General features: G+C 53.6%; 7 protein-coding genes across 7 annotated transcripts; 5 read left to right on the top strand and 2 right to left on the bottom strand.

Annotated features, from left to right (window-relative positions):
• Positions 1–176: 176 nt before the first annotated feature.
• On the top strand, positions 177–1,961 carry J4E78_000028 (uncharacterized protein; the record flags this gene model as incomplete). Its single annotated transcript, XM_049360694.1, has 3 exons — positions 177–478; positions 528–1,837; positions 1,885–1,961. 3 exons carry the CDS (start codon positions 177–179, stop codon positions 1,959–1,961), a joined length of 1,689 nt encoding a protein of 562 aa, XP_049225977.1.
• A 470-nt stretch (positions 1,962–2,431) lies between these two features.
• On the bottom strand, positions 2,432–4,747 carry J4E78_000027 (uncharacterized protein; the record flags this gene model as incomplete). The annotated part of the gene is made up of 4 exons (XM_049360693.1): positions 2,432–3,111; positions 3,540–4,013; positions 4,250–4,692; positions 4,740–4,747. The coding sequence occupies 4 exons, from the start codon at positions 4,745–4,747 to the stop codon at positions 2,432–2,434; spliced, it is 1,605 nt and encodes a 534-aa protein (XP_049225976.1).
• A 1,507-nt stretch (positions 4,748–6,254) lies between these two features.
• J4E78_000026 (uncharacterized protein) lies at positions 6,255–7,411 on the top strand (the record flags this gene model as incomplete). The annotated part of the gene is made up of 3 exons (XM_049360692.1): positions 6,255–6,372; positions 6,425–6,571; positions 6,627–7,411. The coding sequence occupies 3 exons, from the start codon at positions 6,255–6,257 to the stop codon at positions 7,409–7,411; spliced, it is 1,050 nt and encodes a 349-aa protein (XP_049225975.1).
• Positions 7,412–8,052: 641 nt separating this feature from the next.
• Positions 8,053–10,509, bottom strand: J4E78_000025 (uncharacterized protein; the record flags this gene model as incomplete). Its single annotated transcript, XM_049360691.1, has 2 exons — positions 8,053–10,362; positions 10,417–10,509. The coding sequence occupies 2 exons, from the start codon at positions 10,507–10,509 to the stop codon at positions 8,053–8,055; spliced, it is 2,403 nt and encodes an 800-aa protein (XP_049225974.1).
• A 490-nt stretch (positions 10,510–10,999) lies between these two features.
• PPH1 (Serine/threonine-protein phosphatase PP2A catalytic subunit) lies at positions 11,000–12,257 on the top strand (the record flags this gene model as incomplete). Its single annotated transcript, XM_049360690.1, has 6 exons — positions 11,000–11,161; positions 11,229–11,270; positions 11,320–11,425; positions 11,476–12,009; positions 12,059–12,131; positions 12,185–12,257. 6 exons carry the CDS (start codon positions 11,000–11,002, stop codon positions 12,255–12,257), a joined length of 990 nt encoding a protein of 329 aa, XP_049225973.1.
• Positions 12,258–12,901: 644 nt separating this feature from the next.
• Positions 12,902–13,546, top strand: J4E78_000023 (uncharacterized protein; the record flags this gene model as incomplete). Its single annotated transcript, XM_049360689.1, has 3 exons — positions 12,902–13,274; positions 13,328–13,428; positions 13,481–13,546. The coding sequence occupies 3 exons, from the start codon at positions 12,902–12,904 to the stop codon at positions 13,544–13,546; spliced, it is 540 nt and encodes a 179-aa protein (XP_049225972.1).
• Positions 13,547–14,039: 493 nt separating this feature from the next.
• On the top strand, positions 14,040–20,825 carry J4E78_000022 (uncharacterized protein; the record flags this gene model as incomplete). The annotated part of the gene is made up of 5 exons (XM_049360688.1): positions 14,040–14,366; positions 14,423–16,673; positions 16,712–16,803; positions 17,374–17,811; positions 17,940–20,825. 5 exons carry the CDS (start codon positions 14,040–14,042, stop codon positions 20,823–20,825), a joined length of 5,994 nt encoding a protein of 1,997 aa, XP_049225971.1.
• Between the last annotated feature and the right edge of the window lie 677 nt (positions 20,826–21,502).

Here is a 21,502-nt window from a genome sequence, read left to right as displayed (position 1 = left end):
ACGCTACGTCTCCAGCGGCTCGCTAAACTAGCGCCAAGTCGCAACGTGCCTGTCCATGTCTATCGATCGATGGCATGCATCCAAGCCCACAGCCTCGTCTTACTCCACGACGCTATCGCTGCCGCTGGACATGCACGTTCGATTAACTCGCCCACCCCCTTTCTGCGACCGCTGCCATGAGTCCGCGACATGATGCGCCCAAAGACACCGCAGCGACCACGGAGCCCAAATTGGACGCGGGCAACAAGGGCCACGATCACTATGCCCAACGCCTGCCCAGATGGCGCAATGCCCTGCGCAACCGCCTCATACCCATTGTGCGCTGGGAGACGCCCTGGCTCGCCCTGATGCAGGACAAAGTGCGCTCGCCCGCCCTCGATTCCTACTTCGCCTATACCGCCAACCTCGGCACACATACCTTCTTCATGGTGTTCCTGCCCATCCAGTTCTGGTGCGGCTACACTAGCATTGGCCGAGCGTATGTCAGAAGCTGTCTCTCACTATCGTGCGACGTCTGACGTACATAGAACTGTCTTCATGCTTGCAGCTGGTGTGTACGGAACGGGCTTCCTCAAGGACATGCTCTGCTTGCCCAGGCCCTTATCACCCCCACTTGCCCGTATATCCATGTCTGGGTCCGCTGCGCTCGAATACGGCTTCCCCTCGTCGCACTCTGCCAACGCGGTTTCGGTCGCCTTCTATGCCATATACACGTTGCGCCAGTCGGCCGAGCAAGATAATTCAAACTGGAATGCGGGCTTACAGGCGCTGTTCTACTTCTACGCGCTCTCGATCATTGCGGGGCGCTTGTATTGCGGCATGCACGGGTTTCTGGATGTCCTGGTCGGAAGTATAATGGGTGCCTTGATCACGGCATTCCAATTGGTCTGCGGGGACTGGATGGACTCGTTCGTCTTCAGTGGCAGTTACATGGACATCCTCATCGCAACTTTGGTCGTGTGCGTTCTCGTCCGCATCCATCCGGAGCCTGCCGACGATTGTCCATGCTACGACGATAGCGTATCCTTCTCCGGCGTGGTTATTGGGATCAATCTGGGTGCATGGCATTACGCGCAGACCGGCTATGCATTGAAAGATGCATACCCCTCATCTGTTCCATTCGATCTGGAAGAGATGGGTCTGCTAAAGGCAGCAATTCGCATTCTACTCGGTGTTGTAGTAATCTTCGTCTGGAGAGCGACCATGAAGCCTGCCTTGTTTACTATCCTGCCACCCATTTTCCGTCTCCTAGAGCAGGCCCGTTGGAACATGCCTCGCGCCTTCTTCCTCAACGCGTCCAAGTACAAGTCCATTAAGCCTTTCGCTGATGATGACAACGTCATTCCACCTGCATCAGAGTTGCCACATATGCTGAAGAACCTCGCCCACCCACGTAAGCGGTCTGTATCCGTTGGGCCACAGTCTGCTGCCGATGCGTACGAGACGCTTGCTTACCGAAATCGCCGACGACGGGAAAGTGTTAACTCACTAGATGGTACGGTACCCGAAGACTCCGCTTGGATACCCGGCCCCGCGGTCCTTGATACACCCAACATCGAGAAGGGGGAACCTCTACTTGGCGTGGGTCTCCTGCCTACACCCATGGCATCCAGGGTACACTCGTACGAGCAGATGATGGGCACAGGTGAAGTGCATGTAAATGAGAAAAACACGTCTACTCCCCCGAGGAGCGATACAGACGTCGCTGGCGATGTCCACACGCTCACACAAAGCCCAACCGAGGAGGAGAACGAGAAGCGGGAGATCTTCATGAAGCTTACGACACCACGAGTGCGCTATGATGTTGAGGTCGTCACGAAGTTAATTGTGTACACGGGTATGTTATACGCTATCAAAAATAGATCGACGACTAATCATGATCAGGTATTGCGTATATCGCTGTTGCGGGTAACCCTATTCTATTCGAGTTCTTAGGCCTGGGTATGGGTCAGCAGTCGTAATTGCTCCGGGCCACAATTATGTTACGTTTCATTCGCTGTACATATGCCGACACAACCGGCTGGTCTTGGTGACTCCGGTGGATGGTCTCAGGATTCCTTCTTTCTTTAGAAGTCGAGCCTACCCATGTAGTGTGAGATGGTGGTTGAACAATGCCAGGAAGGATCTTCTGGTAGCCTGGAGCTACACAGTGGTGATTGAGAAATAGTAAGCAATATTTCACGGTATGAAGGAGGTACACGGTGCACAGTAATTCGCTTCCATATTAATCAGGCTACCTATCCGATCTCCCATAGAACTATGAGAGTGAGGGGTTTACAATCCAGTGTACTCTTTTCTGGGATTGTGAACCCCTCTCTGTCATAGTTTTATTGGAGATCGGATGGGTAGGCGGGATACTCATCAAATTTGGCGAATTCTTTTAGTGCTACCCACGGCAGCTTACATCATAGAGTCATAAATGCCTAATCATTCATGCATCGACCCTATACTCCTTCAGTCCCGCATACGTGCCACCTTTGACAATCTCCTTCGTCTCACCCATAGTGCCAAAGCAGCAATGCTCCACCTTGCCCAAAGGCCCCTCCCTAGGATCATCCTCAAGGAGCACACCGAAGCGTAGTTTCGTCTTCGCCAGCTCCTTAGGGAACGGGTCCCCACCCAAGCACGCCCCAACGCTCAGGTGATCCAGCGTAGGATTGCGGGTGGTAGCCATGATGCGAGAGAAGAGCACATCGGACGCTACCCCGTTCATGTGGAGCGACCACGCGCCGACCAGGATGAAAGCGAAAGTGATTGCGATGACGATTGCGTAGCCGATCCAAAGAGAGTGCTTGTAATATACGTATACCATCATGGTTCGTGACTTTGTGCAGGGCACTTCTTGAGTCTGGACTACGACTAGATTCGGGTCGTTGAGAAGTGTGATGAGGATATCTTCGAAAAGGTCTTGTATCTCTGTCTTTAGGTCTACCAACGGGTACGAGGTGCTGCTGTTGACTAAACGCGTCTCAGATAGATCTGAGTAGGTTATGAGGATCTTCTGCTTTTCGATCTTGCCACGCAGGAAGCGTCGTAGGAGGGTACCCAGAGTATGAAAGGAAGCCGTTACTTTGTATTCTTCGGCATTCTTCTGAGGTTCGATGGGACGGTCTATCAAGCTGTTAGCACGAATAATAAGATGTCTTAGAACCGCGTTGGCAAAGTATAGCAAGGGGCCTACATACTAGTAATAAGTTAGTAAGATATCTTGACAGCTATTCGTGACGGCTACTTTACCCTTCGATGACTGGACGCAGGAATTCTCGTTTCCAGCGGGTTGCGGATTGTCTGGGATTGTAGCTCATGTTGAACGTGTATTTGGTGTACTGCATGACGCATTTGAATGTCTTGGGCTCTGTAGAGACGGACGTAACAAGTCAGTATATCAACCAAGAAAAACCCAAACAGGCCTGCAGCCTACATCGACATGAAAGCCTATAAGATAGGTGACCTGGCATTGATGTAGGCTCTAGACCTATTCAGCTTTTTTCTTGTATGAGGTGTATCTCTTACACGTGGTTCGCACAGCCAGTACTTACCATGTACATTTCCCCATTTGGCCGTGTACTCCGGTTCCGCATCGTGCGAGTACGGCTTGGAGGTATTGATGGCGTAGCCAATCCAGAGATTTGGTTCGTTCTCGAATACGCCTAAAGACCCTGTACCATTCGCTGGATCTTGATACCCGTAATTACCTTGATCAACATCAGCATTATATACAAGGCTTCCATTCGGCGCCAGTTCAGACAATGCGAATGGCGCGTTGGATTCATCAGTGTTCTCGACATCCTCGCACTGGTAGCCGGGTCCCACGAAGCTTATGGTGTATGTACAATTCCAGCCCGATCCGCAAAATACGGTAGAAGCGTTTTCGCGAGGCTGTGGCTTCTGCATGTACACGCTACTGAATGCCAAGCGGCGCGCGTTCTTTGACGGCTGATCGTAGTAGTCGAAGAAGCTTCCTGTACCCGTTGTCGCGGAATCGTCTTCTACATCTCTCCTTTCCTCTTCGGCTGGCTCAGTGGTGTTATAGAAATTCAAGCTCTTCTGCCAAAATTTACTCATGTCCCGAAAGTCGTATGTAGACTCCTGGGTGAAATTTAGGGTAGCTACAGAGCAACTGGCTGTATTGTTGAACGTTCTTAGCTCAGATGTTAGTGAGGCTGGGGACAGGACGGATGCAAGTGGTAGTAACTTGGGTAGGTCAGCACAGATTTTTTGTGGAAGTATTGGAGACTTGCCCAGGTACAGGCTGCCATGAGCGTAGCAAGCTTGCCGTTTCTGATCATCTCCCAGTTGAGGAAAAACTGCGTCGGATCTTCCGTTGCAGAGAACAGGCCATCAATACCATTGATCGTCATCGCCTTTCGTCGGAAGGTATACCATATGCGCTGACGGTTGCACATAATGACAGTTCCAACCAGTGTACTTTTCACAAAGAAGGCCAAGGCTGTACCATATCGCACCATCTTCAGTTGCTCGGTGGCCGGCTTCCCATTGAGATGCATGTAAAACAAGTGATGGCCCAATGCCGCCGCAAACCCTGCCATGAACAATGCGACTATGAGAGCCGGTGTTGTCCAATATATGTGCCATTGGACCAATTCGCCAGATCTCCTGTCGACGAGAGCTTGGGTATCTGCATCCATGGTCTTCTTATGATAGAGCGAGTTCAAAGTATACGTAGACTCTCTCGCTGAGCGTATGGAGTGACCCGAGATATCGTGTTCTCCACGCACCGGCTCATACCGGCTGTCACCGTGTGGCAGGCCCAGGTAGGCTCCCGCCCGCAAACCACTTTTTGTGTTCTCATCTTGAGACTGACCTAAGGATCGTGCGTGAGGTATGTGTGCCTCTCCACCATCTAAAGACAGCCGTGATAGGTATGAGAGCTCGATGGGATCGGATTCTGTGCGGAAGGGATCGTAGGGTTCAGGACGCGATTCCGGTGAAACATCCCGTGAGGAATAAGCCGACTGAATTCCTCGAGAAGCCATCGTTATCGCAACGTTGTGAGTCGAGGATGGTTGCGACGCGGCCCAAGGTCATCAGGGAAACACCATAGTGCTAGCGTTCAGCGGGGTGTTGCACATGCAATACTGTGGGCGTATGCAGCACGACAATAAGAGGAGGGCGTCCGGAAGGCTCGATGAATGCCGATGCTGTCGCATGCAACTATCTCAAGGACGATCGGGATGGAGAAAGCATCGTGCCCGGGACTGAGCCCCCACTTCTCCATCATCGCTCCCCCAGGTGTGGTCTATTCTGGGGAACCGAGATGAGGCGTAGGCGGCGCGCAACACAGGAAGGACTGCCTATTGGTAAACCATCGTCGCACTAAGCGCGACTGCAGGTGGCTGGCTGGAAGCTGGAGACACTTGGTAGCTGGCGATGTAGACCCACCTCATACACAAAAAACCTGAACAGGTCTGCGGGCTACATCAAGACAAAAGCTTGCAACGTAGGTGACCTAACGGCAACGTAGGCTCAAGGATGTTCTTTTTTATTAGGTTGACGTGGACCAACGATCAAATCGCGCGTGCGGAGGTGCTCGCTCTTACAAACTGTAAGTATGACAAAAGGAAGCTACGCAAGAGACATCTACCGCATTCGATGTTACAGCCTATACCGCCTATCATCTTTCCGAAGGTAGTATAGTAGGGTGCCTCAGAAAGACGAATCCCTTGGTAGAAGGCAGTAGAAGACGGTGCGGGGCATGAGTAGGCGCGAAGCCACGCGACATCCTCGCGTTTCTCCATCGGACCCACTCCGCCTACCCAGAGCTTACAAATGCGGTTCCAGCGACCTTTGCCGACATCTGCCATGTTGCGCGCAGCCCCAGGCTCTAAACTGCACGTTTTCCGAAGATCCGAGCAATTCCCGGCAAGGCAAGCAGAGCATCGGTCAGCCATCCTGACAAACTCGTCTTCCAGACCGGCAGTTCGCCTTTAAGATTATGGCCATAACGCCGCCATTGGGTCTTCTCTGGGCAGCCAGACTGATCACCAACAGTCCAAGAAGCTAATGATCCATGATAGCCGCAGTTACAGGGGAGCTACAAGCTGTGACGTGAACGCGGGCTAGCTCTTGTTATTCTTGCGTCACTATTCGGACCTTCGACGACCCCACATGCACATGGCAGTACATAAGGAGCAGGCACCGTCATGGCAGAGACGTCATAAAAGGTTCAAAGGTCTTTTGTAGCTCCTTCGAATTCCCAATAGCAAACACTCACACACACAATCAAATACAACATGGCACCATCAACGACAAAGGCATGGACCGTTCAAGGCCAGGATGGCTTTAACTCTCTCAAGTTCAATGAGCAGGCCAAGGTACCTGAGATAGGCGACAAGGACGTTCTAGTCAAGGGTGCGTAGAGCTCATCGGATAGCCTCCAGCAATAATACTGACCAATGGACAGTCCACGCCGCATCATTGAACTACCGCGACCTTATCATTCCCATGGGCAAATACCCCTTCCCGATGAAGGACAACACTGTGCCTGGCTCGGATGGCGCCGGCACTGTAGAATCGGTCGGCAAGCGCGTCACACGCTTCAAGCCTGGAGGTTCGTATCCCTACACACACTGAAACGATGCATGTAGCCTTCTAACATCACCCAGACAAAGTAGTCACCCTCTTCAACCAAGGTCACATCGCCGGCTCCCTAGACGCACAATCTATCGGCACCGGTCTCGGAGGCGCCATCGACGGTACTCTGCGAGAGTACGGCGTTTTCGACGAAGCTGGTCTCGTTGCGGCCCCCTCCAACCTGAACATGCTCGAGGCCTCTACCCTCTCATGCGCCGCCCTCACAGCTTGGAACGCCCTATACGGTCTGGAGTCACGCGCTCTCAAGCCTGGTGACACAGTCCTCACACAAGGTACCGGTGGTGTATCCATCTTCGCTCTGCAATTCGCAAAGGCAGCTGGCGCCCGCGTCATTGCGACAACCAGTTCCGCACAAAAGGCCGACCTCTTGAAGAAGTATGGTGCCGACCACGTCATCAACTACAAGGAGACGACCAACTGGGGTGAGGAAGCTGCGAAGCTCACTCCCAACGGCGCTGGTGTACAGCACGTTGTCGAGGTTGGCGGCCCGACCACCATGGCGCAGTCTCTCAAGGCCATTGCCATCGACGGCGTCATCTCCATTATCGGTTTCATTGGCGGCGGCGGAAAGGACCAGCCTACGTTCCTCGATTGCCTTAACAACATCTGCACTGTGCGTGGTGTATTGGTCGGTTCAAGACTGCAGATGGAGGATATGTGCAAGGCAATTGAGGCAAATGACCTGCACCCTATTGTTGACGAGAAGGTGTTTGAGCTCAAGGATCTCAAGGACGCCTACCAGTACATGTGGGACCAGAAGCACTTTGGTAAGCTCACTGTCAAGGTTGCATCATAGAGCATGCGACATGGAGTATATAGTACAGTCTAATTTACTGCAAACACTACGCTATGCTATAACAAAACTGTGCCTCTCGTTGGCTAACCAGAACCTGCCCGTCCCCCCGGCGAGACCAACTCGAACCCCCGAAGGGGTGAGTCAAGGTCTCAAACCAGGAGGACTAAGGCAAGAGTAAAGAACTAGCTACAAGAAAGAAAACAAATACAAGAGCCTCTCGCTGGATGACCAGACGAGCGTACCACGTGCCCTGCTAGGAAAAGAAATTGAGCCTCTCGCTGTATAAACAGACGAGCGTACCACGTGCTCCGCAAGAAAAGAAACTGAGCCTCTCGCTGTATAAACAGACGAGCGTACCACGTGCTCCGCAAACAAAAGACCCCGAGGCAACTACCAAGGTACAAACAAGACCAAACAGCTCGCCAAACAGACCTCTGGACAACTACCAGGGTACCAAAAAACAGAACTCCAACTATGCAAAAACTCAAGCCTCTATGGGCGGTGGGGGGGTATCATGGGGTATCAGGGTCGTAATGTAACCGTCGTGAAAAACCTCGTAAGCGACTGAACTGCATGCTGTGCGCCAAAAACAATGCGAAAAGAGAATCCGTGTGTTCGAATGAAGAATGGAAGAGTTGTACTCATTCCAGCTCGGTGGTAGGATGGCCGGCCAGCAGAGTGGTTGCGATGCGCTTGCGTGCATCGTCCATGCCGTCGGTAGAAAGGACACGAGTGGGAGCGTCGCCGCGGATGAGGGTCAAAGCGTTCAGGAGAGTGAAGACACCGCAATCGCTTCCGTTCTTCTGTTGCTCACTCCTCTGGCCAGTCTCTTTATTCCACTCCGAAGGAACCCAGTGTTCACCGAGCTCCTGCTCGAGGTATTTGACGAGCTTGTCGATGTATGTTTGTCCGTCAAGACCCATAGAGTCAAAGTACTCAATAGTGCGTTCCCGGGGATAAACCGCGAGCAGACGCCAGTGACCTCTGTCGCAGATGGGATAGAGGAGAAGGTCGGCGTCGAGGTACTGCTTGCCTTTCAGCTGGAACCTGTTGGTCCAGCGAGAAGTATCGGCAGTCTGGTACCAGAATGACGAAAAGGCGTGAAGGGGCGGTGCAGGACCGTTGCGCTGGTGAGCGAAGCCCATTTCCTTCTTCTTTGCAGCGATGAGAATAGAAAGATACTCGTTGACGATGCTGTCGTTCAACCATGCCCTGGGATCACCGTTGAAGACGCGAGGCAACAGAGTCGCAAAGTCTCGAGCGTATAGCTTGTCCTCAATGACGAACGAATCTGGCTTGCGGCCGTATTTGGTCTTGGCTGCGGCGTCTTGCAGTGCAGCTTCTTCCTCGGGAGTGAGCGGCGCAATAAGTGGCTTCTGTGGCGGTGGGGGAGGCGGTGCCAAGGCAAGCTTCCTCTGCATTTCCCGTTGAAGGTCTTCGAGGAGTTCCAGCGAGAACTCGCACTCCAGGAGCGATTCATCGGGTGCGTCGAATGCGTCAACGGAGACACCGCGCCAGCCACCATTTTGCGCAGGAGAATCAAGAAGGGTTATCTGCGGGCTGCTGTCTGTTGACGAACGAGAAGATGATGACGCCTGACTGGCATTTGATGCGCCGCCATCGTTGTTCTGGAATACATTGTGGTATTCCCTGATCGGACTTGAAGTAATCGTCTCTAGCGTGGAGTCGAGCATCTCGCTGACTTTGGTATCGACGTAGAAGGGCTTGCATTTAGCATCCTTTTCCCATCGCACTCCCTTCGCTCGCGGCGGAGACGGCGCATCAACGAGGAATGATAAGTCGTTGGCGTATTCGACTTCAGAGGTTTCAGGGACCTCAGGGAGAAAGGACAAGTCGTTGGCGTACTCGAAGTCGGGGACAGCAGCTTCGGTTTCAGTCTTTGGTTGTGATGGAGATGCTGATGACCAAGCATGCGTGGAGTGGAAGGGGTTCTGGTTGAATGACTCGGCGAAACTGTTCTTAGCTTGCTCGGTATCGGCGAAACCTTCCTCCGTAGACTCGAGCGCGGCATTGAGGCCTGCGATGCGCTTGCGTTCCCTGTACATCTGTGCCTTGACCAGTTGGCGTCGCAGAGGTGTGACCGTAGGCAGGTTGGAAGTGCGCTTGCCATTGGGGGCTGGGCTTGCGGATGCTTGCGATGAGGAGAGTGCTTGCGCCGACGGTAACGTAAGACCTGAAGAGGCATGGGCAGTTGAAGCATTGCGGAGCTCAGAGATCCAGGCCGGGTTGGCATTGTCGTAGGCAGGCGGGTCATAGTGGTATAGTGGGGATGACAAGACCGGGCTTGCGGGCGAGGCAACCGCGGGTGAGGCGACCTGAGGGCTGTTCCAGAATATTGTCATGGGAGAGCCGGTCTGGGGGTCGCGCGGCGGGGTTGAAGTGAAGACATCCTCGAAAGAGAAGTCTACACTGACCTCAAGGTCCTCGTCGTCTTCCAGGCTGACGTTGCCGCCCTCGTCGAGAGATACATCTCTATTGTATGCTCCAGGCACGATTTCCTCGAATTCTTGTGTATGTGCTGATGACGTATATTGGATTGGCGGAACGCGGAATTGGTTGGGGCTTAGCTCTGACGCGCGCGCCTGCCTTTGGTGTTCGCGACGCGCCTGGTTCGCGCGCGCGCGCACTGAAGGCGACGGTGTCGCGCATTCCTCGTCTGCCAGACCTGCGGAGATGAAGCGCTTCTTGTTGGAGCCGGTGGCGGAGATGATGGGGATCGCCTTGATAGTCTCGCGGCGGAGATAGCGGTTTGCAAGGCGTGCGGGGAGTGAGAGCAGGTTGGCAACGCTCACGGTCGCAGCCCACTTGCCGAGCGTGGTGAAGAGAGAAGCGCGCGGAGGTATGACTTCCTCGGCGGCAAGGATGTGATCTTGTGGCCATCCGCCTGGGATACGCAGATGTGATATTGAGGAAGGGGTGTGTTGCTGCGCCTGCCGTTGCTGTCAGCTCGCGTCGCGTCAGTATAGGCAGCGACGACTACTCACCTGCAGTTGGGGAGCGCCGAAGCCATTGGCAGCGACTAGCATATCCGCAGATGCGCTGGAGAGGTAGGCGCTATAAGCGCGCTTGTTAGACATTGTTGGTATTGCTTGTCGCGGTGGTGGGTGCGATGGGCAGTAGTGACAACAATGTGGTGGAAGTGGTGTAGAGTGGAGAAGGGACGAGGGTCGCGGCTGCTGCACAAAGCTGCCCGCAGTAGCGGCCGCGCACAGACCCGCGGCTAACGGTTCGCGCTAAATTGCCTGAGGCTCTTGGTACCCGGCGCGGAGAAACAATCCACCATTACGGCCTGCTTCCAAGGTAGTATGTGCCTGCAGTGCGTGGTCGTGCTTCTCCCCATATTCCTGTCATAGATCCTGCTGCCGCCGTCGATATCGCCTTGCACGCCACATACAGCCTCCGACTCCAACGACCTCCGGATTGCAAGTCGCTACCGCCCACCGCCTCTACTCGTGTCTGCTGCACGTCATTGGTCGAGTTTGAAAGGGCAAGAACCCCTCGACAGCAGCTCTACATCACAACAACCGATCGACCCCCCACCTACATCGATCCCGCCGCCCCGCAACCATGGATACCAATATGGAGGACGTCAAGATGCCAGAGCCCATGCAGCTGTCGTCTGCCCCCACGACTGAGCCGACCACAATCCCCACGCTGGACGGCTGGATTGAGAGTCTGATGAGCTGCAAGCAGCTGGCCGAGAGCGACGTGCAGAGACTATGCGACAAGGTATGCGACACCCGCCTGGCGCACACTGTCATCGGGGATGCCTTTTCTGACAAGCATCGTGTTACAGGCCCGCGAGGTACTTCAGGACGAGTCCAATGTACAGCCAGTGGTACGTACCCTTTTTGCTGCGACTGCGATGTCTGCTCACCGTCGCATAGAAATGCCCCGTCACTGTCTGCGGTGATATACACGGCCAGTTCCACGACTTGATGGAGTTGTTCAAGATCGGTGGCCCCAACCCGGACACCAACTACCTCTTCATGGGTGCGTTGCCTGCCTCAACCCTGCCTGCTAATACTGACTGACGTGCACAGGCGACTATGTCGACAGAGGCTACTTCTCCGTCGAGACTGTCACCCTCCTAGTCGCACTCAAGATTCGATACCCCCAGCGCATCACCATTCTCCGTGGCAACCACGAGTCCCGCCAGATCACCCAAGTCTACGGCTTCTACGACGAGTGTCTCCGCAAGTACGGCAATGCCAACGTCTGGAAATACTTCACAGACTTATTCGACTACCTGCCGCTTACCGCCCTGATCGACAACCAGATCTTCTGTCTGCACGGTGGTCTCTCCCCTAGCATCGACACCCTTGACAACATCAGGGCGCTCGACCGCATACAGGAGGTGCCTCACGAAGGACCAATGTGCGACCTGCTCTGGTCCGACCCAGACGACAGGTGCGGCTGGGGAATCTCACCCCGTGGTGCAGGATACACCTTCGGTCAAGACATCTCGGAGGCCTTCAACCACAACAACGGTTTGACGCTGGTGGCACGTGCTCATCAGCTAGTCATGGAGGGGTATAATTGGTCGCAAGACAGGAATGTCGTTACCATATTCTCGGGTATGTCTCTTAAATTTCCGTTGCCGATGATCCGACTGACCTTGCACAGCACCGAACTACTGCTACAGATGCGGTAACCAGGCCGCTATCATGGAGATCGACGAGCATCTAAAGTATACCTTGTAAGTTCCTTCCCTCTCGATATGCTATTTTCAATATCTGACACACGTCCCAGCTTGCAATTCGACCCTTGCCCACGCGCAGGCGAGCCTATGGTGTCGCGAAGGACCCCGGATTACTTCCTCTAAGCGGACTGTTCCTCCTGGCTCCCACCGCTATCTCAGCACAGCGTTACATTTGGAAGTCATCACTGAATACACTATGTACGATTGCATTCCTGGTCACCCGAGCCGTCATGAAAGTGACAGGAGACGCGTGGCAACGACGTGCTCGCTTAAAATGAGGCTCTCATCGTCTACAAGGCCCAAGAAGCCGTACTAGAGACACGTGGGAATGTTGCAATAGGTGGTGATGTAGCTAGTGCGAGACTGATAATGGTAGAGAGTTGACTGTAGAGCTCCCTATATGTGCTTTGGTGAATATGTTTGTTATTCGTAATGCACTCCCGCGCATGGGCATTGATCTTTGACATGCGATCTATATCCTCATTCCATCGCTATACCTTGGGTATTAACAAAATACGTGCTGTATTGAATGGTAACCCGGATGCTGTCTTCTTAGAGATGCACAGTATTATGTCACGTTGACTTGTTATCATCAGCACTGCACATGCATTGAGTCAACAGAAAATGTCATTCTCTGATGGTGCGCAGTCTGTACCGCTGGGCAGGCGGCCTGCAACGAACCATCCCAGCTGAGTCAGCCACCATCTTGCATCTCGAACTTTTGTCCAGAACCAACATCTCGAGCCACACCCCAGCGCCCGCCCATAATGCCTCTCACACTCTTCCGACGGCTTGCGCGACCCTCGATCTTCTCCGCAGTTGCTTTCGCTCCGGCGCGATCAACACGGCCATCAATCGCCGCCTCCGCTTTCCAGAACAGTACCCCGGCCTTCGCAGCCCGCCCAACACCGTCGTCGCGCGCACACAAATGCACATTAATACAAGTCCTGCGACAGGGGAGGATAGCGCGGAAGGCGCGTAAACTGCGATCGCCACAATTGAAGGACAGGCCGGAGCTGAAGGGCGTGTGTCTGAAAGTGGGAACGACGAAGCCGAAGAAACCCAACTCGGGCGAGCGAAAGATTGCAAGGGTCAGACTGAGTACGGGCAAGGTTATCACGGCGTATATTCCGGGAGAGGGTATGACAAATACATGGGAGTGGTAAGCTACGGGGAGACTGACCAGTACGCAGGTCACAATGTACAACAGCATTCAGTTGTCATGGTACGAGGCGGACGAGCGCAAGATTGCCCTGGTGTGAAGTACCATTTGGTTCGAGGAGCATTGGATCTGGTAAGTCCCATAAGCACAAACATCATGGAAAGACATCGCTAACACTCTGCAGGGTGGTGTCGGTAGCAGGATCACTTCACGGTCAAAGTACGGAACGAAGAAGCCCAAGACGGCATAGATGGATATTGCGGTGGAGTGTAGACATATGATTGTACCATACCCTAGCATCATGGGCGTTGAAATATAGCGGACGTGGAAATGCATCATCCGACTACTCAAGTATGCCTGGTTCAACGACGTAGGCACATCGTAGACATCCGTCATGGCATTATGACACTTGTGCATTTGTTGAATAGCAGTCGTGATCATCTGTAAAATCGTGTACCATTGGGGTGTGGCGCACGTCAGTATACCTCGGAGGTTTACCTATGCAGCTGCAGCCCGACGGCTCGGGGGTCGCGTCATTCCAAGGATTCCACGGTCGACTTCCGCACCAAGTCCACAGCACCCTTACATCGTCGCGCAAGCTCAAGACGCTTGACCCAACTATCGCTGTGAACTGCATCTGTCTTCACAGTCGCCATGTATCTGCTTCAATAATCACTGGATTTAATCAAGACTTCGAATAGTTCTGCCTGCCGACCCATCCTCGGATATCCGCAACCGCCGCAATGGAGACGCCAGGCGCGTCTGCCAACGCGACTTCCTTCTTGCCGTCGCCAGCAGACTTACTCATGGCATTACCGCGCCTTTTCTCCAAGGCCAGTTCTCTCGGCGACATGATGCGCTCGGGTGGAAGCGTTATCGCGGAACCTACGGCCAACATGACAAACAGCACCATGACGACTACGGGCTCGGGCTTTGTACAGGAATCCATCGCTGCAGCGGCTTCTGCGATTTCGACCGAGGGCGAGATGACCGTGTGGCAAGCTTTGAGGAACGTAGCCGCCTGGTTCAGCTACATCACCTCCAAATGGGCCGTCGCAACATTCGCCCTGGTGAGCATCTGCTCCCATGAGTACGACTACTACCTTTTGCTGATTTGACGTCGCAGGCAATCGTGCTGAACAGAACCCACTTCTACGCCAACAGCCGCGTTCCACTTTCCTTCGACCGCCTCTACCTTCGTTTCGCCCTCTACATCATGCCCTTGATCCTCTTCCTCTATCAGACGCAGAACACTCTACGGGCGATACGCTGTCAAACCTCCCCGGGTTGGTCAGAGATGCAGTACGGAGCGGATGGTAGGCAACTGGACACAGACTTCGGTGGCGAAGGCGGCTTCCTATGGCAGGTCACGTCAAAGATACTCTTCTGGGAGACTACAGAGAGCTCATGTCGAGCTGCGAATATGTTGCCCATCGGCCCGGCGACCACGCGGCCTTCTGGATCGCTATCGCTTCTATGGCCCATGTTTGTGACACTTGGATTTGGCCAGTTCGTTGATACCTTGGCCTGCGCCTTGCAAGGAAGACGCCCGATTCAGGAAGTCGGAATGACCATCTTCGAACATTCGCTCGCATTTGCAGAGGCTGAGGCTGTCGTCACCAAGCCGCTAGCGGTCGATTCCGTACGCTTCTTTAAACCGAAGTCTGTCTTCACTCCAGATGGCACATCCTTCACGATTCCGAGGTCGAAGCTCTCCAAGATCGCCAATGTACCACCGGAAGTCCTGTTGATTTCTCTCATCTCTAGTTTCAGCCACTTCATGAGCAACCTGTTAGCAATCGCCGGAGTGCGCTCTAGATGGCGACTCGTCACGACAACAATCTGCGGACTTGCCTACATGTCAGCTTTCGCATGGAGCTGTGTTCGTCTGGCAACTATGGTCACTGATCCAGACCACTATGTGGGGATCCTGAGATTTCCTACTGTATGCATCATTGGATTCATCCCGCACTTGCTGATACTTGTGGGCATCGCGATATGCGCACTAATCTACCTGCTGGCCTTCATCATCACCGTACTATCTCCACCTGCAGGACACGCCAACAACTTGTCTCTGAGAGAGAGATTCGCATCCGCTTACGGCAATCTACATGCCAACATTCATCTGTCTTCGATTACGCCTTTGACTATTAATTGGCACGAAGACTTTTATACAACTATACTCAAGGTAGGCTACGTCATTTTGACATCCGCCAGTGAAGCCGTGTTTCTCAACGAAGGAACTAAGGTCAATGTGCACCCAATGACCTGGCTCGAAAAGCAGAGGCTGCAGGAACTGCTCGCTCGGCGAAGAAGAACACGAGAAATGATAACCGACATCCCGTCCGAGCTCAGGAACGACACATTCGCGCAAGGCATCGAGGTAGTTGACGAACTTAACGATGTCAGAACGGATACATCACTGTCAGGTTATGCAAAAGAACGTAAAACGCGAGGAGTACAGGCATCCACTGAACCAGCCATTGGACAGAATGATCCTGCGATCCAACAGCGTAGTCGCTACTTGCAGACCTATCAGTTCTTCTTCCGTATATCAAAGTTGATTATACTTAGTCTCGCAAGGATCACAGACTGGGCGTTGACTAAGATCTCGATCAGCTATCGACCAAGATGGCTACAACGCGCTGTTGGGTTCCACGCTGATCATGTTGATAAGATGTATGCTCCGCGACACCCTGATCAAGCGTTGGCAAGAGAATCATGGCTTACCACAGATGACCGGTCTCGAATTCGCCAGGACCGGAATTTTGACGTTGAAGTCTTTGCGAAGGAGAGGCTCCGACAGAGTGGGTTCTATTCGGGACCCAACGGGGAAGATTCTGAAGAACGTCTTGACGACTACCTGTACTCTTGGTGGCGCAACGGTAGCCTATGGAATGACGTTGACAACACCAGAGACTATGTTGACTCGCAAGATGATGACACGACTAGTGTAGTGTCATTTGCTACCACAACAGACAACGACGAGTGGTCAGACATGGATGACGGTCAAAGAACACCTACGCGTGCAACCTACCAGAGAAGTCGGGAAGCAACACCCATCCCTGACGACGCAATGGACTTCTCGAGACTCTCTCAACTTCTGGATCCGAAATCTAGTGAGGATCGCGAAGAAGCCAAGCTGCTGTCTCGCCACCTCCAGAGCTCCAATATCATGACACGCTCGCAGTACCGCAAAGCTCTTGAGCGCGAAGAGGCGAAGATCCTCACAACGTCACGCTACAAGATGAGCGGCGGCGTCAATATGACGCCTGAAGAAGAAGAGCAGCTTCTGGAAGATCTAATCCTCAGTCGTCGAAGCGCAACAGCCCCGCAAGGCGCAAGTACAGCTGGAAGCTGGGACACGGGTGCAGAAGGTATGGGCTCAGAAGGACCGCAATGTGTAGTTTGCCAGATGTCGCCAAGGACAGTACTGGTGTGGCCATGTGGTTGCTTGAGCCTGTGCGACGATTGTCGGGTGGGGTTGGCTTCGAAGAACTACACGGCGTGTGTTTGTTGCAGGACTAATGTGGCTGCATACTCGCGTCTTTTCGTGCCTTGAGAATCTAGGGGTCTGCATAGGGCTGGCGTTGATCATTTGTTTGCATGATCCTGTATATGATAGCACGTTATACAGGAATCGATCGAAGTTGACTTCGTAGGAGTCTACATTACCATCGGGATATCGCCGACTTTCACTTTTACACTAATGTAGACGGCAAGGCACCTGTTGCTTCGGAACTTATCGGAACGAGGCCGGCTACATTCAGGTACTTAGGCCGCACCTAGATAGTGGTGACGTTTCTACACGCCATGTGATAGTCGGCCCACCGCTGCAAACTGTTAGTATCATTTGTTCCCCCCACGTTCGTAGCTTCCTAAGTGGCGATCGTCATATCGATCACCGCCGACTTGGCAACGCAAACCGAGTCATCAACTGCACCCCCCGAACTCCCTTCCACTCCAACGTTACCAAACTACCCAAATTTCGCCCACGCCTCCATCCTCTGACTGAGCATTTCCAACGAGCTCGGTCGATTGCCCTCACCCAAGAACCAGACCCAAAATTTTATGCAGCCAGAGCCCATCAACGCATCACAAAACGTTTCGTACCAGCAAACCTCTTTCGACACCGCCACCACCTCCCAGCATGGACAGCGCCGCAGCCTTGACTTCCAGGTCTCTCTGCAGCCTCACTCAGGTGAGGTGCGGGGAGAGTCTGGACCACAACCCCGCGGGTTCGCACGCGATGCGACGCGTTCAGAGGCCGAGGATACAGTCGGGACCGTGGAAACAGATGGACTGAAGCGCGTCGCGTCTCCCTCACCACCTCCGAGGGACAGGATCACCGAATACGAGAATGCGCTGAAGTCTTCACCGCGAAAGCCTGCCGACGGGCCCCTCTTCGAGATCGTCAAGAGTAACAAGAAGCCTAGCGATAAGAGCTCGCCCATCGCGAACCTGCCTAATGGTGTGTACAAATGCCTCGAGAACGGGCGGAACGCGAATGCACGAGTAAGAGCTGACGATGCGTAGAGGTTCTGATCCATGCTATCGCCCACCTGTCACCGAACGACCTCGCCGCCGTATCCCTTGTCTCTCGCCGCTTTCATGATGTAGTCACTACCCCACACGCCTGGCAGGTGGCATTCGGTCGCTACTTCCCTGGCCCACACTCACTCGAAGATGCCGCCTTTCGTTCAGCCCTTGAGGGCAGTGGCTCAGTCGTGCGATCAGAGAAGAGACGCTTCACCAGGCTCACTGCGCTGGCATCGTGGAGAAGCGAGTACATTCTACGCACGAGACTATTGCGGTCTTTGGTCAGGGGCAAGCCTGTACAGGTACCTGCGACACCGTCCCGCGCATCTCAAATGCAGACCATCACCCCGATGATTACCTACGATGCGAAAACGTATACCATCATCAATCATCTGCAGGCCACATTTGGATCGGGTTTGAATAAGAAGATGCCGCGTTTCATCCATGGTGCAGACGATATCGGCATGGTGACCAGCAGCGATCCGATGACTGGCAAAGTGGATCCTTGGGGACAGAGCGACCCTCATTTCTATGGCCAATTCTCAGAACGCTTTCCGGGTACCGCAGAGTGGGGTCTGGGCTCAGGAGAGGTCGTCGGGCGACCCAATGTCATGGACATATCGCAGCCATACGGCATGATCTATGGCCAGGGCTGTCCCGAGGGCTCGTGTTATTACCGCTCCCTTGAGGAGATGCGTGGTCGATTCATAGCTGAACCCACCGACTTTGCTATGCCTGAATTTGGTATACCAAAGCTAGGCATCGACGGCGGTGCTATCTGCAGCGTTTGGATCGCCAAGTCAAACACGATCCCGACCCTTTCGGATGGCTTGATAGGCATGATGATGGGATCTGCGGCTGGTGTCGTCAGTGCCTGTAGCATCGGTACAGATGGTCTTCGCTCGTCCCGTGTACAGCGTGGGGAGCTGACTGCGCGCTGGGTTCTCAGCCCAGGAGTACCTATCATTGCCATCGCCGTCGACGAACAATACTCAACCAAGCGCTATGCTCAGAACCGCATTTGGGCGGTCGCTCTGAATGCACTTGGCGAGATCTTCTACCTCACCAAATTTCCAACTCGCAGCCAGGCCACGAAAGGCGACATTGAGCACTACTCCGAGTATCTGGGTTGGCTCACTGGCCGCACCGTCTACTGGAACTTGGTGGAGCCCAGCCGACGTACTGCGAGGCCTGACCCGTATAGCGATGCCGATGTCGACGGTAGTTATTCGCCGCGAACATCATGGGATGGCATGTGCTTAAGCAAGGATCAGATCATCGCTGAAACAAGGGAGATCCAAGAATATCTTCGCAAGCAGCCGAAACATTTCCGAAAAGCATGTCTTGGATGGGATATGCGACGAACGCTCGAGGTTGACTTTGCTGGAGACGATGGAAATCATGCTGGGGAATCCGTAGTGGTCTTCGAATGCGGACTTGAAGAGGGAGACGTCGCCGACGTTAAACGCTTCACCCGATGTAAGATTGACGAAAAGGACAAGAGTACGAATGTCTCAACTCGCATTTTCACGCCTCAGCCTGCGCAAGCTACATCTTTATTCGGCGGTCCTGGCGCAGATCTTACAAAGCCTCCTCGTGGTCGCAGCTCTTCCTACATCTCGTCCACAAGTTCACCAGAACGAGCCGCTCTGTTCGAAGAATGGAGGTGCTCAAAGCTTACGTTCGGCGGGTTCAAGAGCACTCAAGTCACTACAACTGCTTTGGACGTCTCTACCTTCGCGACTTTGACCTTGTTTGAGGACCCTGCGCTTGGTTTCTCGACTGCCTCGACTGCATCCTCGCCTTACTCTTCTCCGATGTCTGTTGCAAGCCAGCCGGCCTCTCCCTCTGACATTCCTGGACAGCGCGCAAGGTTCCTCGCCGCTGGTACCAAGTCTGGCGTGGTGCTGGTTTGGGATGTCCGGGCGCCTACGTCGCGCTCGTCGGAGTACACAAATGATATTGAGCCTGTTCGTGTCATCTACACCGACTCGCCAGAGATATCCTGCGTGGCTGTCACTTCACTCTATCTCGTAGCAGGTGGAAACGACGGCTTGGTACAGGCATGGGATCCACTGGCTTCGAGCATGTCGCCCATAACAACGCTTCACTCCCGACATGCGTCGCGTGCTCGTAGACAGCTTGTGCAGGCCCAGGCTTCCGTTCAAGGAGTCGGCATCAACATGTTTGCTGCTGGTGCTGTATGTCTTGATCCCGATCCGACCGTCTTGCGCGGTGCAGTGTCTCTTGGCAATCAGCTTCGATTCTGGAGTTACAGCTCATCTGCAGCCGATCAGTATAGAAGCAGTAAACGCAGGCTGCGAAGAGCCGAGCGTGGAAGTAACAATACCACAGAGCGCTTCGCCGGTACAGGCAGAGTCAACCTGAAGAACTACATTGCCAACGAACAGTTCGAGTTGGAGCGTGATAGACAAGAGCGTCACAAGCAGGCCGAGCGTTTGGCAGGCCGTTTTGGCACGGAGCTACTAAGCGAAGAGGAGGCTCTAGCATACGCTGCAATGCTTTCGCAAGAGGCTGCCGAGGCAGACGAACTACGCCGCATCGAGCGCGAGAGCAGTGCCCTTAAGAGTGAGCCTGTAACGCCAGAGGCGAGCGTCCAGGGCCAACCTTCATCGCCTGATACCAAGGACGACGACGAACTCGATGCCGACATCGCCGAAGCCATCCGTCTTTCTCTCAACGATAGCTCCGGAGCTGGCAACTATGAACCCGCCTCTACGCCTCCTTCTGCGTTCGGGATTCCGATCAAGTACGCCAAGAGCAAAAAGTCTCCGTCATCCCGCTCCCAGAAGAGCACGCCCAGGAAGGGTAAGGCTGCTGCTGGATCAAGTAATGGAAGCGAGCTGTCAGATTTGGAGTTTGCTATGCAACTGAGTCTTGCTGAAGAGCAGAGTCGAAAGGATGCCGAGGATGCGTTCCCGCCGCTCAGTCCAGCAGCTGGCAGTAAGGGTAAAGGGAGAATGTGGTAATTTGGTTGGCCGACTGTTCAGCTTGTCTTGGGCGTCTTTGCTATTCACCTTTCTTTTCAGCGGTCTCACGCTTAATACATTTGGATTCTCACGTTTGTTCGATTCTTCGTACGGTACACCGATGGTCAGTATTGCCTCGGGTGTAGCGTTGCGCCCCGATCTTGCCGGTCGGGTTTCAATATCGGGACGGCGGGAGCTCTTGTACCTTGCGCAAGATGAGAGCATAGTCATAGGCTATTTCTAGTAGCTCGTTGCTTTCGCTGTCCAAATATACACCTACTTCAATTTTGACATCCGCACCTGATCGGTACGACTGAACATATTGGCACTTGACCGGTTCTTCATTGCTGGCCCTCAATGCGGTTAGCTTGGGGGCCTTACCGCCCAGACCCCTGACACTTCCTAGGCTCCAACCAGGTTGTGTTCCTGTCTCAGACAACTGCATGTATAGAGTAGTGTCGGATAATTTTGTTCAAAAGAGTTGGGAACGTGCAGTATAGTCTCAAATTCGACGCCAACCTGCAGTACAAAGAACGCTTGGCGACCACGTCTCTTCGTAAATATTCATCAGCAACCCGCACCGGCATTCTCAAGACTACGAGGGCAGCTTCTGAGAGGTTTCGATCCAGATTTCGATACCCAAAGCAACTAGACAAGAAAGTCGCAAAGGCGTGAAG

This window comes from Alternaria triticimaculans (assembly GCF_023758025.1).
Source record: "Alternaria triticimaculans strain BMP 0046 chromosome Unknown scaffold_1, whole genome shotgun sequence".
Lineage (NCBI taxonomy): Eukaryota > Fungi > Ascomycota > Dothideomycetes > Pleosporales > Pleosporaceae > Alternaria > Alternaria triticimaculans.
This window is presented reverse-complemented; position numbering and strand designations above follow the sequence as displayed.